Here is a 16,721-nt window from a genome sequence, read left to right on the forward strand (position 1 = left end):
GAAGTTGCAGTCATTTTCATGCTTTCTAACTTCGGATTGAGGGCAGGGACTGTATTTAACATACAGCTTGATTATAGAGTGGAATTTGAAAGATAAGAGTAGTAATGTTGCTTAAAACCCCCAAAGTGTTCTATTTTTAAAAACAGCGGTGTTACAGGGGCATGCAAAGTGATAGATTAGTTAAGTATGATGTGTGGTGTACTGAGCAAAACGTTGAACACAGTTTTGTGTTGTCAATAGTGCCAATCATTTTTACTATATAGAAAGAAAATAGGATAGTCTGTAGAAATTAATACTTGATTAGTATATGTCTTAAGCCATTTGATGTCATACCAATTTCAGTTTATTCTAAGCTCATTCATGTGTTTAATGCTCAGGGTGTGCTGATCTGCATAACCATCTGTGTAGCATATTAGATTTTCCTGTCACTTGAAATGGAAATATGCCACAATATCTTCACAAAGCAGTAAGACACCAGTACTCAAGAGTGCAAGTTGATGTTAATTGACCTTTTTTTTAAATATATATATTGATTTAAAAATCTTTATATGAATTTATACTAACAATTCTGTTTTTCTGAGTCTAGGAATACTTCTTGATTCAGAGAGGAGAAAGTCTGATAGCAGTCCAGCCATGTCACCTCTTAGAATCTCTCTCGTCCAGGATATGAGGTGAGTTTAAGCTATTAAAACTAACACAGAAACTTACGAGGTTTGCATACCTGTTTCTGTGTTTCATACAGGAAGAGAGGAATGTGGGCAAGAAACCTGCTGAAGTGTTTTAAGGTATATAGGGCAACCTTTTCACTGACCTTTACAAAAACATTTCATATGGTTGAGATTTTATATTGTCACAGCTACTGCTTATAGAAATACCCTGGCATAGTTTTAATCTTCTGTTTTTTCTAAGTATGCTGTATTGTTTTATTTCCACAGATATGTGGGTGTAACGTATGTGTTTTCCCTTTCATTGACAAGTTGGTTGCATAGCTGTGAGCTCAGTCTTGATTCTGAGTGAAGAAAGCAGTTTAAAGAACTTGTTTGATATAAAGAATGGGTTTATCTGACAATGAGTGCTGTAGTGTGAGTAAAACTATAACTTATGTTCAATGCCTTCTTTTCAGTACATCAAAAAACAATATGCATAACTTCTAAATTATTTTTGAAAGGCCTTTTTTGTCCTCTTTTTTCCTTACTAACATCTAATTTTTTCAGTAGGGAGGAGTGAATTTTCAAGGGACATGCTTGTCCTTTCAAAATTTGTTCCTCGTATGTAAGAAAAGCTACTACTGAGCATACAAAGACAGTATTTAATTTTACAAAGCACTCGGGCATAAATACTGCAGTGATAAGGTCCAGAATGATTCTTAAATCATGTGAGGCAATGGGCCTGCTTTAGAATTTTGTAAATAGGGCACTGCATTGCAGATATTTCCTTTTCAGGCTCTTACTCTTTTTGAGCTAGATCTGCAAGGAATTTAGATAGGGCTGAATGTTTAGGTGATCGTGTCTCTTTCTCCAGCAGTTTGCCTGGTATTTTGGCTTGATGGATAGCTTGATTCAAAAGGGCTGTCACACTTTGAAAATACTGGACAGTGTCTTTTGTTTGTTTTTTTCCTCCCAGGCATATCCAGAACATTAGTGAGATCAAAACAGATGTTGGGAAGGCCAGAGCCTGGGTTCGTCTCTCTATGGAAAAGAAGTTGCTTTCTAGGCACCTAAAACAGCTGCTTTCAGACCATGAACTCACAAAGTAAGACAATTTATCTAGGACAAATCTTTTAAAAAATAAAACCTGTTCAGTTGTTTAACTTCAAAAACTCGGAAGCTCCTGTTCTTCCATCTGCTTAGCAGTGTGCAAAAGCAATAGAACTAACTACCCTTTTAGGGGTGTCTCTGTACCTGTGTGTTTGGAATTATGATTCAGTGATGGCCTTCTTCAGATACAGAATCAGTTCTGTCGGACTGCCTGCAACTTCGAGGTGAAATCTTAAAAAATTGCTAGGGATTAAATGAAACAGGGCCCAAGTCCAAACACCACTACTTTGCTGAATCAAGCTTTTTATTTTGGCTCACTTTCTGTAACTGTGGGATATTTTGTGTTCCTTGGATTGTTTGTGTGGTTTTGCAGTGCATGGCAAAGTGCAGCTTAGGTCCTGGTAGCAGTTGGGTCATGGCATGGAAAGTGTAAAGGCACATCCACATTGGTTTTTGTGGTTCTGATTAGCGTGATTCAGACTGACTGTTCCTTAGCTTCTCACTTCTCTTGCCAAATCTGAGACATTCTTGTAACTGCTTTCACAGCCATGTAAAATGCTGTAAATAAGCCACACCAGAAGTTGATTTTAAGAAAGCAGATGAATAGTGTACATGTAGTACCTTGGAGGTGACTAGGAGGGCTGTGGTGCTCAGTTCTTGAGTCTCATTCTGGGGCCATAAGCTTAAGATGAGATCTGGTAATCTTTTGAAATCTTCCATCTAAATTTTTCAGAGCATGATTGTCCACATGTCTAGTTCAAACTGACAGTGTCTCAGCTTTGTTCATCATCCCCTGCACACTAAAGGTTTTGCATTTATAGCCTGCTTAAGAACATAAAGTAAATTCTTTTCATAATAGTCAAATGTTTGCTATTATGATCCATTTTTGGTTTTATTACTTCTCCTAAATATTTCAAAATACGTCACTTCTGATTCCTCGTGCACAAAGTCATTAAAGAAAATATGAAAAGACCCAACCACTGAGACCCAAGACACTACTTAAAGAATAATTGCACTATGGGAAGAAAAGGGGACAAGTATATGAAGTATGAGGGGGAGGAAGATGTGAAAACTGAAGAATGAACCTGTGGAGTTCCAAACACTGCTGTCTTAAACTCTCTCTGAAGTACTCTGTGCTAGTCCTTCTTATAAGTACTCAAAGGACAAAAGGAGAAATGCTCAGAGCAAGGACCTGTGTACATGATGTCCAGAGCACATGCACATTATATTGTCTTTGTAAACATAAGTATTTTGTAAATAGTTGCATAAATCAGAGTACAAGCCTATTTTTTTTTTTAGGAGTAAAGATTTGAGATTTATTTAGTATAAGCTGTGCAGGAAAAAAAAAGTGTGCTGATAAGGTTGAATATACTGGTTATTGCACGGAAACGAAAGGTTCCTGTGTATGGGCCCTAGTAATAGTCACTAGCTTTATCTGAAGACTTCTTTCTGGAGACAGTTTAACCTATGCTGTCTACTCTTCATTTCCTCTGTTCCCGCTCATGTCACCTTCCAAGAAATGTCTTCCCCCCGAATGCCCCCAAGCCCCAGTTGCTTCTTATTTGATATTTGCCTTGTATTGAATTATTTTGAACATTCTGAGGAAGCTGTGGCCTTCCAACAGTGAGTAAAGAAAAGCTGAAAGGCAAAGTCAGGACACCTAATAAATCTACTTGTATCTCTAAGTTAAGGTTAGCCCTCTTCAGTCAGGTCAGCAGTCCAGACTGGGTTAAATTAGCTGTGCTTTCCCCATGTAGAACAAGTGCTGCGAGAGGACTCTGAGCATATTCTCCTCCTCCCCTCCCCCCCCCAAGAATTAAAACCTCAGCTCTATCAGACACATTCTAATTCTCTAGAGTAGACTGAGACAGTTGCAAAAATATGTTTAAAATGAAAGTGAAGGAGCAACTTGTATAGAAATGACATCAATTCTTTGCAATCCTGTGTGCCTTGTGCTACATATTTAGATACCCTACTTAAAATTGTTCTGTGCTGCATGGTTTTAAAATGTGCTCCATTTGGTTTTAGAGGAAGCAGTGCCAAGTTCAGTGAGGTACTAATAGTAATTGTGCAACTGCTGACATTTTACAGTTAACTTGATTGTATTTGAAGCAACTATTAGATATTTTAATTAACTCATTTTCTTTGCTTGGCATTTGCTAAAAATACACAAAACCTGAAACGTTTCATTTCTTTCTAGTCTGCAAAAGGACTAGAGTTAGGGAATAGAAGGAAGTCACATTACTTCACTCCCCAAACACCATTGTGTGCCCAAGTAAACTGGGAAATCTTACACTCTGAAAAGGCAGGGCAGCACATACCCTTGTAGACAGGCTGTCTAAACATGTGGTTCAGATTGTTCAAATGAAACATGGACACAATCACCCACAAGACCTTTGTGGGTGTCCTGGGTTCAGCAGTAGCAGTCATTTTTCTCCTTCTTAGTAGCTGGTGCAGCGCTGTGTTTTTGACTTTCAGCCTGAGAACAGCACTGATAACACCGATGCTTTTAGTTGGTGCTCAGTAATGTTTACTCTGACCAAAGCCTCACGCTCTGTCAGGGAGGAGGGGAAGCTGGGAGGAAGCAGAGACAGGAGAACTGACCCAAACTAGCCAAAGAGGTATTCCATACCATAGCCCATCATGCCCACTATACAAACCGGGGGCAGTTACCCAGAAGGGCTAGATCACTGCTCGGTCAGGCTGGGCATCAGTTGGCTGGTGGTGAGCGGTTGTATTCTCTCCCCTTTTTATTTCCCTTGTCATTATTATTATTGGTGGTAGCAGCCCATGGGAGTTACATTCTTTCAATTCTCCTCCCCATCCCTCCAGGAGCGGGAGGAGGGAGGGGGGGGAGTGAGTGAGCGGCTGTGTGATTCTGGGCTGCCGGCTGAGCTTGAAGCACAGCAGTGGGATTGCTACTCCTGTGACTACAAGCAGGTTATGTTGATTTAAGGCTCAGTATCTTTATTTCCTTTGAACATTTCCTGTCAATCTCTCATGTTACGTTTGTTATACAAGTGAGAATATGTGTGTGTGTTAATCATAATTGATCTGCTTTGCAAATTTCTGGCTTGTGAGTCACTTGCTGACATTTTTGTAATTGATGTCTGAAATTGAGGGGAGTTGTCAGGATGCGCTCCTAGCAGGAAGAACCTGGACATGGCTGTGTCAGCATTTCGTGCATTCGTGCCATTTTGAATATTCCTCTGGCATCAGTCAGATTTTGATACATCTTGGAATGCTCTTTTATGATTATTCACCAACACTGGTATTATTTATTTGTTGCATAATTAACAAAAATAGTGGTGATTGCTATGTACAAGTGAGTAACTTAAGAGTATTTTCGAGTCAAAATTTTGCACTTAAAAAGCTTGAGGTTGTAAATTCATTTCAAGGTTTCTCCCTTGCAAATTATGCAGTGTTAAAGTCTCTAATGTGTTTGAGTAATTTCAATAAATGTAAAAGATTGTTTCCATTAACAGTTTATCCTTCTGCATAGGTGTTAGTGTTTGTGTTAGTAGAGAAGGCTACTGAGCTACGTCTTTTGATATTTCCACTTAAAAGAAGTTGCACTTCTGTTCAGTGTTGCAGTCAGAGGAAAGTGTTTTCAACCCAGTAGAAGGGAACAGTAGGACTTTAAGCCTTTAAGAAGGACTTTAGACATGCAAGACTTTGCATGTCTATGATTTTGTTCATCAGGAGCTGTGTACTGTCAGCACTGAAGCTATTCCCTGGATTTTGTGCAGGTTGTTGTAGGCCTTGGTTATCACCTATAGTCCCAGTGTTTGCCCTAGTGTCCTTTGAAAACAGTCTTCTGTCTTATGTCATGTGCTGGTGGACTCTCCCATGGCACAATCTGCTGGGAAGTAACTTATGAGGACTCTCTTACTTCAGTTCTGTCATTTTACATTGCCAAAAAGTAGTCAAAGAATACAAAATTACTTTTTCCATCTTGGGGTGTTGGGTGGGAGAAGACCCTTAGACCACTCCAAACTTTGATTTCAAGTGGTGAAAAATAGTGTGGACTATTGGACTGATGCACTTGGGAGACTTCAGACTTGCAGAATGTCAGCATACCTTGGCACATTAAATACTGTTTGCTCTACCAGAATCACTTGTCATTTGTAACTGCTTGCCCATTCTTCATAGTTTGCTTAATAAATAAGCACAGTAGGAAATGTTTCACTGAAAGTATCTTGTTACTATAACAAATCATTTGTTTTGCTTTGTCAGAAAACTCTACAAGCGTTACGCATTCCTCCGCTGTGATGATGAGAAAGAGCAATTCTTATATCATCTCCTGTCATTCAATGCTGTTGATTACTTTTGTTTTACCAATGTTTTCACAACAATCTGTAAGTATTTGCTTTCCCTGGAACTCTGATTTTCCAGATTTGGTTGAGTCCTTATCCAAAAATTCTAAATGGCTCTGAGCAACATGCCTTAATGTATTTGTTCGTCTTTTCCCGGCATGCATCTGAGTGTGCTGTAACACTGTTTCTGTGATCTTCTCTGGTGGGCAGTAGTGTCTCTGTTTGTGTCACTAAAGGCTTTTGTTTATAACCTTATAAAATAAGCAGCTTTAATCCTTTTAGTTGAGGGAGAGTTCTCAACAGCAAATTTTGTGGGCTTGTTTCCATGATGCTAAACAAGAACCGTATGGATTGCTCATTAACAAAGTAAGAATATTAACACCTGCTCGGAATTATAAGAAAACAAAAAATCTTTCCCCTTTCAGGCTCAGCCTACTTTGCCATATGCCTGTCTCTGAGTTTCAGATGACAGTGAAATGCCCATTGAGGGCTGCATCGGAACTCTGCAATGCACTGAAGTGCTTGTTTTGCTTTCTTTTCTTTCTTTTTTTTTTTAAATAGATGCCCTAGAGAAACTTTTAACCTGTTATTGCTGATGCTTAAGCATATTACAGAGTCCTCATGCATTTGTGTACCTGCTGCCACAGGACCTCACTAGTAGGGAAGAGTAAGGAAAGACTTTAGCAAGGCTTATAAAACTGGGGATGGGGGAGTATGAAAGGACCCCTGTGGCCCCATGGTAGGAGCTACCCTTGGTGGTGTGTTATGTTATGATCCATATTTATGTGTATGAAAGACAAAGCAAGCAAACATCTAAAATGTATGTAAAATGATTTGAAGCAGAATATGTTTTGGTGGTCTTGTGGGCAAGTTCTGGACAATGCTAAAATCTAGTCTGCTGCATAAAGTTGTCACTTACTTTAAGACTATCAGCACAGAAAATAAAAAGGGAAGCATTAATTAATTCTTAAATGCTATGAGCATCAAGCTTTTAAGAAAATCCAACCACCAAATAGTTTATTGAGGGCTCTGACAGCTGAGGAGACATTGAGAAAGAAATATATTAAATGCCTCAGCCAAAAAGCTCTAATTGCAATCCATTTATGCACTATAAAAGAAGGGCAGATTGCCAAGAAACACAATGACCATTCAGATAATTGGATTTTGTTATAAAAGTTTGGTTAATAGGGATTGTGCATGAGATGCTAGGCAATTGAAGAGCATGTGCGTTTCCTCAGGAGCAGATGCCTCCTGAGTCGGAGAAGGGGCTGTAACTTGGGTGATACTATGTTGAATTAGTGACTGGTAAACCAGGGGACCAGGAAGTGTTTGAGCAAGTCTTGTGCCAGTTAGAGGGGAAAAAGCTGTTTATTCTTTTTAGGATCAAGAAGTCTTACAGATAGCATAATTAAGAGCAATATGGTACAGACAAACTTTCAGCATTATAAACTATTTTCACTGAATTTGTTCAGCCACAGTAGTGAATGCTGGTGCAAGAAAACCCTGCAAAAACAGGCTTTGGTTATTAATTGAGTGGAGATTGGTGTTAGCTGTGTACTGTGCGTACATGCACAAACAAAAGCAGGCAGTTAGGAGTTGAGTATTGAGTTGGATGCTGAGCTGCAGTGTAGTCCTAGATACATGAATATTCTGTCTTTACTTTCTCGTCTCTAAGCTGGGGACGAGTAACCATCTTCATGATATGTTTTGAGACTGGTAAATGAAAAATTACTTTACTTACATGAAGGCATTATGCCATCCATACTTCTTTTTCCAGTTGACAGTGTTTTGCTGTCAGCTCTGCTTCTTAATGACTGCTATATGTACATTTCCTGATTGTCAATCAGTGCTTAGTATGCAGGTGTTAGCATGATTAAATAGCAACTCTGATGTTTTAACATTTCATGGTACTGCGGTATTATTTTGACTTACCTTCCCCCCCCCCCCTTCATTAAAGAGGTTATGTAACTATCTTTAATTTCTGAAGTGTAATTTTTTCTTGTGTTTGCAGTGATACCATACCATATATTGATTGTTCCTAGCAAGAAACTTGGTGGCTCAATGTTTACAGCCAATCCTTGGATCTGTATCTCGGGAGAACTGGGTGAAACAGGAGTCCTGCAGATACCCAGGAATATATTAGAAATGACTTTTGAGGTTTGTATTGCTTGAAACAAAAAAATGCTTTGGATGTTCTGTTTGTTCAGTTTTAAATTCCCCCTTTGCTGTACCATCGTGCTATACATTTCATATTATTAATCTGTGTGGTTAATCACAAATATTTCCTGTGCCTGTACATAATGAATATATTTAATAACATGTGGAACTAAATGACTGACAAATCCTTAGTGCAAATATGAAGACTGTCTTTATATTACAACTTTGTGCTGTTATGGTGGGAGGTATCATATCCTCTTCTGTTGGAAGCAAAGTTATTCTGCACTGATTTTTGTGTGTGTGCATGCATTGGGTAAAATTTAATTGAAAAATCTAGTTTAACTGTGTTGTTTCTGATGATGAAAATAGCATTTAACAAATGAAGAAGCAAAGAAAAGCAAACAAAGCCAAGTAAGGCAACCTATACCTAAAAAGTCCAGAATCAATCATGCAGTCAGAAAAAGGGAACCACATTTCTGATTCCCTATCTGAGCATGTTCTTTAATAGTTTGTGTCTCCAACGTGCTGCTCTTTTTCAGTTTGCACTGACAAATTCTTTGTTTAATTTGCAGTGCCAGAACCTGGGAAAACTGACCACAGTGCAGATAGGACATGATAATTCAGGGCTGTATGCCAAGTGGCTAGTGGAATATGTTATGGTCAGAAATGAAATAACAGGGCATACTTACAAGTAAGTATCATCCTGAAATTTCATGTTGGGTAAGTAGAATTTCTGCGGGGAGCTGGCACAGTAGCGCTTGTTTGGTTAGAAAGGTCTTATCTCCTGGGACTTTGTGTCTACAGTTGCTGCTACCTGAAGGCATAGAAAGGTCATTCGGCTTCTGGCATTAAACAAGTTGTGATTCTTGTAAAATTAAGCAGAGTTTTCAGTTTGCAGATGCTCATGTTTAGCCTTAAAACATTGGTGCAGAAGCTGAGTTGAGTGTTGCACATCTTAAAAATAATCTCCCTCGAACCCAAGGAAGAAATAGCAAGTTAGAGCTTGCAGCTCATCAAATATGGGTGGTATTTTATAGTAAGGCTGAGTGCTCTAGGTGTTACAGAGAAACCATTGGATTACACACTCTGGGACACAGGGGCTTACAAGTGTTGGAAACCCGTGTTTGCATAGTGAAAGTAAAGGAACGAGATTTACAGTAAAAATTAAATTAGGTACAGCATAGTTTGATGCCCTGTCCTTTGTCAGAGAAACTGTCAGGCTCATGCTGGTGACAAACTGGTGGGTTAAGTCCACTCAGTTTTCCATGTCAGCTTGTTTGTAATTAAATGAAGAAGCAAGATTCTAGTTTTGGATACTGTTCAGTTTTCTGATTAATCTAATTAAACTGACATCAACATAGATTTGTAGAAGGTGATGATAAGCAAGTGAGCATGTGTGTTTTCTGTGTCTAATTTAATATCCCAGTTTCAACAGATGTACAGGTGTTTCGGCCCTTCAGTACATGTTTGGGGTTTTTTTTTGTTTTGTGGCTGGCCTGCTATGTAATCGATGAAAGCATAGGAGTGTTTCACCACCCTATTATAGTGTGTAGCTGGTCTTCCCCTTCTACCTCTTTTTCCTCTGCAGCCCTCAAATCATATACTACATACAGGACAAGACAAAATCTGCCACTCTTTGCTTTGCAAATAATTCAGTGCAACGTTTAGGACAAACTTGAAACTGAAAAAATGGTTTATTTTTTACACCTCGGTTGGCAAAAGCCAAATCCAAGTTTTTGTTGCTAGATGAATGGTGTATTTCTAATAGCTATACTAGCAGAATTTGGGGTTTATGCAGCTGCAGTTGAAAGTTTTTGGCATGGGATTGAATCTGGGATGAAGGACTTGATACACGTATCTCCTTTATGTTTTTAGGTTTCCCTGTGGAAGATGGCTTGGAAAAGGAATGGATGATGGCAGCTTAGAAAGGATCCTGGTGGGAGAGCTGCTGACTTCCCACACTGAGGTTGATGAGCGGCAGTGCCGAACCCCTCCTTTGCAGCAGTCACCAAGCATGATCAGAAGATTTGTCACTATATCACCAAACAATAAGCCAAGTGAGTGGTGGAGGTTGTCTTGTCTTATACTGTCTGCATCATTACCTGAGGAGAGACGTTTGCAAACAGACCTATAGTTTCCTTGTATTTTAGAACTGTAGCTTGGAGAGAACCTGGGAAACTCACTTAGCCCAAACCCCTGCTCAAAGTCCAGCTAATTTCTGAATTACAGTCCTGAGCAAGCTGTTCTATCTAATCAAGTTCTGAAAGTCCCCAAGGATGGAAGGAAGAAGTCTCTGGACTTCTGGTTCAGTGCTTAGCAGCCCTAGTGGTGTTTTCTGTATTCTTGTCTTTCATCTGTGGAATGAATGCTATGGAGGAAAGTAGAAATTTTCTGTCCTGTCTTTACCTGTCCTTCATGGACAAAAAGCTTGCTAGTGGTTTCTGTTAATGGACTTCAGTTTTCTATTGAGATTGTTGTTCTGGGCTGTTTTCTTCCTGATAAATTAGGAACAGGTGGTTATTTTTTTCCCAAGCATGGTTGGGTTTACAGTGAAGCTATCACAGGAATTATTTCTAGGACATCCAAGTTTTGTGGTCCTAATCAAAGCACAGCTCTTTTTCTTAGCTTTGGGCCCTGGTCTGAAATTTCATTTAATATGTAAAAACCCTTTCCACCTGTTGTTGTGTTGAAACACCACAGTGTTAGTTTTGGTATAAACCCAAACCATCTCAATTTCTATCTCCTCCACAGTAAGTAAAAGTAAAAGTAGATTTCTATTACCCATAGTCCAGCACCTTTTCACTAACAGCATAAGTTTTGCTGGTTCATGCTCCTCTTCTTTTTTTCTATTGTATGCCTCACTCCTTGTGAAGAGGTACGATTTGTAAAGTTGTTACAGAGTGGTGACTGGATATATTTTTGTATTTTGCAGAGTTAAATACTGGTCAGATACAAGAAGCTATTGGTGAAGCTGTAAATGGTATTGTTAAGCATTTCCACAAGCCAGAGAAGGAGGTAAGGAGGAGCTGCTTGTGTAGTGGCACTCCTGTCTTAACTCTTATTAGTAACTGTAACATTCTGTTAATTTCAATGTTAACATTCTGGTATTGGAAATAGTGTTATAAGTTAATTCTGCCAAGGATTCTACCCATACCACTGTCAACAGTGTGGCCTCCTGTTCAGTTTGTTCCAGGTTAACTGAGATTTTACATCTGCATCGAGTAATGAGTAGGGTTTTTTATGCCTGTTTTGCATTATCTGTGCTACTTAAAACATGAAAACCCATAGGGCACTTTAAAATGAGCAAACAAGATGCACACCCAAACACCTATCCCACACACAGACCCTGCCCAGCAAGTGAAACAGAAGTGCTCTCAAAGACTCAGGTACACTTCTACATTATACATGTAATCATCGTAACAGAAACTGTGGTTATTTCCTGAAACAAGCTTAAGCAGCATGCCTCTGGTAAACCATCACAATCCAGCCCTTCTGAGCCAGAGTGGTCAGAGCAGTGCTGGCTCCTGTATGGATATCTCTTGAAAGTCATTAATTTTATTAAAAGCATGTCCTCCCATTCCTTCTGCACCAATCTGCTTGAAGTTCAGTGTTGCATGGCAAATTCACATACAGTGTAATTGTGGTTGATAATCATGTTTACACAATAATCTGAAGTGTCATGCACTGGGTTTGCAAAATACAATTTACCATCATGTTCTAAGGATTTTTTTCCCCTGAGGTTTAAAAATTTCATGAGATGTTGTTTTTGTTGATAAGCAAACACTCTGAGGCACCTGCTGCAATAGACTTGGGATCTTTATTACTGAAGAGGAAAATGGTTCCTTAATTTTCTGTGCAGTGATCATTATTATAGGTAAAACCTGCTCAAAACCTGATCTTTATCTTGACCTTTTCATGGCTTCATTTGATGATGATGATGATGATGATGACACCCTGAGACTGCTTTCTTCAGCCTCCTTAGAGAGGTCACCACATTTTTGAAAGCTCAGGACTTGTGAGAACTGGGCCATCCTCTCTGGGGCCACTGTTTTGACAGTAGACTGTAACTTTGGGCATCTGTTTGTTTAAAAACTGGCTTCAGTAATAGATGCATGAGACACTTTTATGTCCCAGACTTCCAAACTGAGATAATAAGTGTGTGTGCTTCATGTGTGTGCTTGACAGAGAGGCAGTCTGACATTGTTGCTGTGTGGAGAAAGTGGACTTGTTTCAGCTCTTGAGCAAGTGTTTCAACATGGATTTAAATCACCAAGACTCTTCAAAAATGTCTTTATTTGGGACTTTTTAGGTAAGTGGGAGAAAAGACATACCAGAGCCTGTTTGTGTCTTTAAAATATATCCATCCTTGTTCCTTATTCTCAGTTGGTGAAAGCATACTTAGCTGCATCTCTGCAGCTGAATTGCCATAAGAGCTCTTACTCTCTTGTACTTTTAAGAGAAAGAGTATCCATCTGCCAAAGTTGATGCTGTACTTAATACAGTAACTAGTCTTTATCCTTCTAGTAGTAATAGTGTAAAACAAACTTAGTGAGGAAGAATTATTTAAATAAGGTGGTGAATGGACATATGATAACCTTGTTATTAATTGAGCATAGTGGAAGCAATAAATCAACTGCTAAGAGGTTGAGTTGCCTTATAATGCAGAACAGGTGTATCTAGTGCTCTTGGTACTTAATGAATGTTGTAATAAAGGGTTATAAACATACATTTTTCACACAGTGGTCTAGATCATTTGACATAGAGCTGAATAAATCAACTGAGTATACAAATGCCTTTTAGGAAAGGAATTTCCTAATAGTGTTTCTGTGTTTTGAGTAGGTACTTTGACATCACTCTTCTCCTTATATCATCATTTTACTTTAGCATCTCAAAACTCAGTAGATAGGAGAACCTCTTTAGCACTGTTCAGAGGGAAGGAAGTAGAATCTCAGTTTTACACATGGAGAACACATAACTGGATCATACGGAAGGAAACAGTGGCTAAACGTAATAATTCAGAAAATTCATGGATGGGCTTTGAATCTAGGCCTTTGAACTCTAACTGTGCCCTCCATGATACAGACACTCATGCTGATTTGCCAGTGGTCCAATATGAGCTATCAGATAGCTCATATGGATTTGTAAGCATGCTTACGGGGAAAATGAGGTGGTATTAAATTTAGTCATCTAAATTTCAAGGTCATAGTGCCTGATTATTTTATTCCAAGCACAGTAGAATCATATTTCAGTTATTTTAGGTCTGCTGTATACACTGATAAAACTTCAGTATCTCCCACCATTCTTTTAAGAAAAAGCACAAACATACTATGAGACCCTTGAGCAAAATGAGATGGTTCCAGAAGAGAACTGGCAGACAAGGGCCAGGAATTTCTGTCGCTTTATCACTGCTATCAACAACACCCCTAGAAACATTGGGAAGGATGGCAAGTTTCAGATGCTGGTGTGTCTTGGAGCCAGGTATAAAAAAAAACCTTCTCTATTATTATTGTTGTTTTTATTATTGATACTTTGCTAAAATTAAAAGGATGTTGCATATTAGTAAAATAAAGCCACACAATGCTGGTTGTGCAGTTGGCTATTACTTACACAGTTCTTTGGTGTAGCTATGGAGGAATCAAGTGAACCATATCCTGACCTGTTGGGCATGTGAAGTGTGGGTAATCTGACATATAAAACTGAGTATCCCAAAGAGCTGAGCAGCTGAATCAAGAGAGGAAGGTAGTAGGCTGGTGTGAATAGTCTTACCTCCCTTTCGTTTACAGCTAGCAAGGTCAGAAGGTAGACACAGAAAACCATCCGTCAGTGAGGCCTCTGTTGTTAATGGCTGGGTGAACTCCCCACGTTCCATCTACTGCTCATGGTAGGAGGTGGGTAGAAGGGAAGCTGGGACCATCTAGAAGCCTCTTTGCACAAAGGCAGTGGAGCAGGCTAGTGACTTTGGGCCTGCTTGGGACTTGCAGGCCTCCTGGGAAGCACCTTTTGATGTGAGGGGTGGAAAGTCTAGAAACATGTCTGTCGCAGATGCTTTCTGTTTAAACTAATTCCACAAACAGTATTTCCCCTTCCCTGTCTTATAAAAATATGCAGAGAAGGTAGCAGGTCTGTTTAGAAGGCAAAGAATAAGAATCACTTCAGTGAAAACATGAAATTAACTTGGCTTTATTTTTGTTTCCAAATTGCAAATTGCCACTTTGTCAGAGACCACCTTTTGCATCACTGGATCGCCCTGCTTGCAGACTGCCCGATTACAGCACAGATGTACGAAGACATAGCACTGATAAAGGATCATACTCTTGTGAATTCTTTGATTCGAGTGCTGCAGACCTTGCAGGAGTTTAACATTACGCTGGAGGCATCTCTTGTCAAAGGAATTGATATTTGACCTCTTGTCCCACAGGAACAAACTACCTTTAAAAACAAACAAACAAAAAAGCAAAAAGGAGTGAATCTTGTTAGTATGCAAAAGTTCTGTCTTGCCAGTACGTTGTATCGTGGACTTGTTCATGGCCCTAAAATGCGACTTTGACTTTTCTTGAAGGAAACTCCCAAAACAGTACAGGCACATGGATAGAAGCTGTAAACTCAATGTAAAAAAGAGGATTTTGGTATAAATCTATTTTAGAGTTTATTTGCTGATTTGCTTTTTACACACTTTCATGTGAAAGAGATAGAGATGAGTATTGTGCAGCTTATTTTAAAGCTGCAGTATTTCCTTGCCATAGAAGATGTGCAGTGAGCCTTTCAGCATTCTGTGAACTTGCCTTCAGATATGCTGTATGTCATAGATTCCAATGTATACACTCCATTTCTGCTGAAAAGGTCATTCTATAGTTTTTAAACTAGTATTTTATATATTAACATTATTACCAATGTTTGATTTTTAACGTATTGGGTCATGTTCTGCTGCAAGGGAACTACAAATCTGATGTGTGCTTTTTTTAATAGCTCCAAAGCACTGATTTGTCAACAGATCATTTTTTTTTTTCATTTATTTTTGTTGTCAGTATTATTTTTAGTGAAATCCAGGAGACTGAACCATGAAAGGTGCAGAGATCAAAGTAATATTTTTCATATTGGTACGTAATTGCACAGATGAAATTAAGTGTGTTTTTTAACTGATGTTTTTTATTTATTTAATCTGTCATTGTGTTTTGTAAGTTTGTCTTTAAAAAACCCAAACAACTTCTATGATACAACTAGCTGTATTATGTTGCAATTCTGGATTTACAGTGCAGCCCACTTAAATGAAAAACCTGGAATAATCGTTCATATACAAAAATGTTTCACTTGAACCAGCCTTTTGAAGTTTGGTATATAGTTGCTGCTGGTAATTCTCTTAACTGTTAATAAAGATGGACATAAGTTCCCCAAATGCCAAATGATTAAATAAACATGTTTATTCCCCCTTGAAATAATAATGGTATACTTTACTAACACATATAATATCTTAATTTTTATGAAAAGACAGTGAGTGTTAAGGTTTTTTCTTTTTCTTTTCAGTGAATATGTCTTGGGTCCTGTTATCATAGTCTGCGTCATTTGGGATGCTTCTGTTTTTAGCAGAGAAAGCTTTAGTCCACTTCTACAATAAAACACAAGCATTCTGAAAGCTTAATTTATTGGAGATCTGGAACTTGGCAAATGCCTAAAGGCATGTCTGTTCATTTGGATCCTCTGATAAAAATCTCTTTGAAATGAATATGTGACCTAAGAACAGGCTGATTTATCAGCATCGCAAATTACTGTACAGAAATTCAGGGCTATACATTTAAGAGGTCTCCACTGTATAAACTTATCTCAGTATTGTCTCTGTTTTGAGAAGCAGAATCCAAGTGTTTTAGCTCATACAATGTTGTAGCACCTTTTCTTTACCTACATCTTAGTCACATCTTGTGATAGTTTTATTTCCATAATTTATAAGTATAGAACATGTATTAAATTTTTGGCTATTTTTACTTTTGTCTTATTTATTTCATTATTAAACTAAGAAGTTCCTTTGTCACTACTTACCAGAGCAAGATTCCTTTTTTGATGTCAAAGTAGCACTGGGAAGATACAAAGGCAATGTCCGAGTCACTGCTTGTGCTGGGTGGGCATGAACTCTTCCACAGTCTGGGGCTTACAGCAGTATTTCACAGAAGTATTTTGTGTGTGTCGGTTTGGGTTTTGGGGGATTGGGTTTTGGGGGATTTGCCAGCTTTGGAAGGGCAAAAATTAGCAGATGTCCTTTATTCTAAGAATTTCATGTATTTGGCTTAATATGTTGGGATAATCTTTATATGCCAGCCCCAGATTGCTTGTTTATGTATTAAAAATTACAGTGCTTCCAGCTGTATTTAAAACAACTTTAGTAGGCCTGCATATTTCAGAGGGAATATGTCTAAGTAAGAAAGGAGGATTGGATTAATTTTGACCTTAACAGATTAGTTGATCCTGTTAAAACCAAATCCACCGTGGTATTAAGTATGGA

General features: G+C 38.5%; 1 protein-coding gene across 8 annotated transcripts in view; it reads left to right on the forward strand.

Moving 5' to 3' along the window:
• DENND5A (DENN domain containing 5A) overlaps positions 1–16,256 on the forward strand; it is a 70,570-nt gene extending 54,314 nt beyond the window's left edge. For 7 of the 8 annotated variants that reach the window (XM_061462952.1, XM_061462944.1, XM_061462946.1 and 4 more), the window contains 10 exons: positions 587–671; positions 1,624–1,752; positions 5,994–6,115; positions 8,085–8,230; positions 8,803–8,921; positions 10,106–10,287; positions 11,163–11,245; positions 12,416–12,539; positions 13,540–13,708; positions 14,450–16,256. In XM_061462952.1, coding sequence (XP_061318936.1) covers positions 587–671; positions 1,624–1,752; positions 5,994–6,115; positions 8,085–8,230; positions 8,803–8,921; positions 10,106–10,287; positions 11,163–11,245; positions 12,416–12,539; positions 13,540–13,708; positions 14,450–14,633 — 1,343 coding nt within the window. In that variant the 3' untranslated portion in view covers positions 14,634–16,256. The remainder of the gene's footprint in view (positions 1–586; positions 672–1,623; positions 1,753–5,993; positions 6,116–8,084; positions 8,231–8,802; positions 8,922–10,105; positions 10,288–11,162; positions 11,246–12,415; positions 12,540–13,539; positions 13,709–14,449) is intronic. The other variant, XM_061462948.1, reaches the window with a different exon arrangement.
• The last annotated feature ends 465 nt before the right edge of the window (positions 16,257–16,721 follow it).

This window comes from Pezoporus flaviventris, unplaced genomic scaffold, assembly GCF_033815535.1.
Source record: "Pezoporus flaviventris isolate CSIRO_AGI_PZ_B2104156 unplaced genomic scaffold, CSIRO_AGI_Pfla_v1 ptg000036l, whole genome shotgun sequence".
Lineage (NCBI taxonomy): Eukaryota > Metazoa > Chordata > Aves > Psittaciformes > Psittacidae > Pezoporus > Pezoporus flaviventris.